Source organism: Penaeus monodon, chromosome 22 (assembly GCF_015228065.2).
Source record: "Penaeus monodon isolate SGIC_2016 chromosome 22, NSTDA_Pmon_1, whole genome shotgun sequence".
Taxonomy (NCBI): domain Eukaryota; kingdom Metazoa; phylum Arthropoda; class Malacostraca; order Decapoda; family Penaeidae; genus Penaeus; species Penaeus monodon.
This window is the reverse complement of record NC_051407.1, coordinates 3,194,513-3,195,212: the sequence shown is the minus strand read 5'-3', so window position 1 is coordinate 3,195,212 and position 700 is coordinate 3,194,513. Positions and strand designations below refer to the sequence as shown.

Below are 700 nucleotides of genomic sequence, written 5' to 3'. Positions count from 1 at the left end.
TTAATTTCAGTAAATATGAAACGGGAAAGAAAACAAGTGTTAAAAAAGATAATTAACTTTTACTTGCATATCCAGCTGTGATTTTTTTTTAGCATTTTGGAAACCACTGCCTTATTGTGTTTTCTCATCTGAATACTTGAATACTTGACTGACTTTCGCTGATTTGTGCCAAGGCGTCAAGTCCTTCTGGAAAATATACCCGGGAGTTGGTTGTGTGATGTTAAATCAAGTTGGCAAGAGAAATCGTCGTTACTCATAACATATAGTGAAAATATTATTTATATATACACATCTCCCAATAGAGATTTGTAATCCTTGTTTTGACATATATACTCCACCCATTGCTAAGAGATGATAGGTTATAATGAATTCAGTATTAACAGTACGATTTCAAAACGCCGGTAATATATACACATCATATAATTCATTGCAGTTACTAGAACCAATACACATGTATAAACAATCATAATAAACTCATAAATGAACAACAAAAGTCCCCACCAATGCTAACAGGACTGCTAACCTCCACAGGAAAACGACATCGCTCTAATAACACTTAAAAAGGCCCTGGTATGGAAAAGCAACGTGGGACCCATCTGCCTCCCTCCCAGTGCTAACTTCGAAGATCGCACAGCCGTCGTCACAGGGTGGGGGTCCCTGCAATACCGTGAGTCTTCATTATTTTGTTTTTCTTGTAAAA

At 36.7% G+C, this 700-nt stretch overlaps 1 protein-coding gene across 1 annotated transcript in view; it reads left to right on the top strand.

The window, feature by feature from the left end:
• The window catches only part of LOC119586828 (proclotting enzyme-like), a gene marked incomplete in the record, with an annotated part of 21,177 nt that overhangs the window by 14,010 nt on the left and 6,467 nt on the right, over positions 1 to 700 (top strand). The window contains 1 exon segment of the mRNA XM_037935551.1: positions 524 to 667. Within this exon segment, the coding sequence (XP_037791479.1) occupies positions 524 to 667 (144 nt within the window).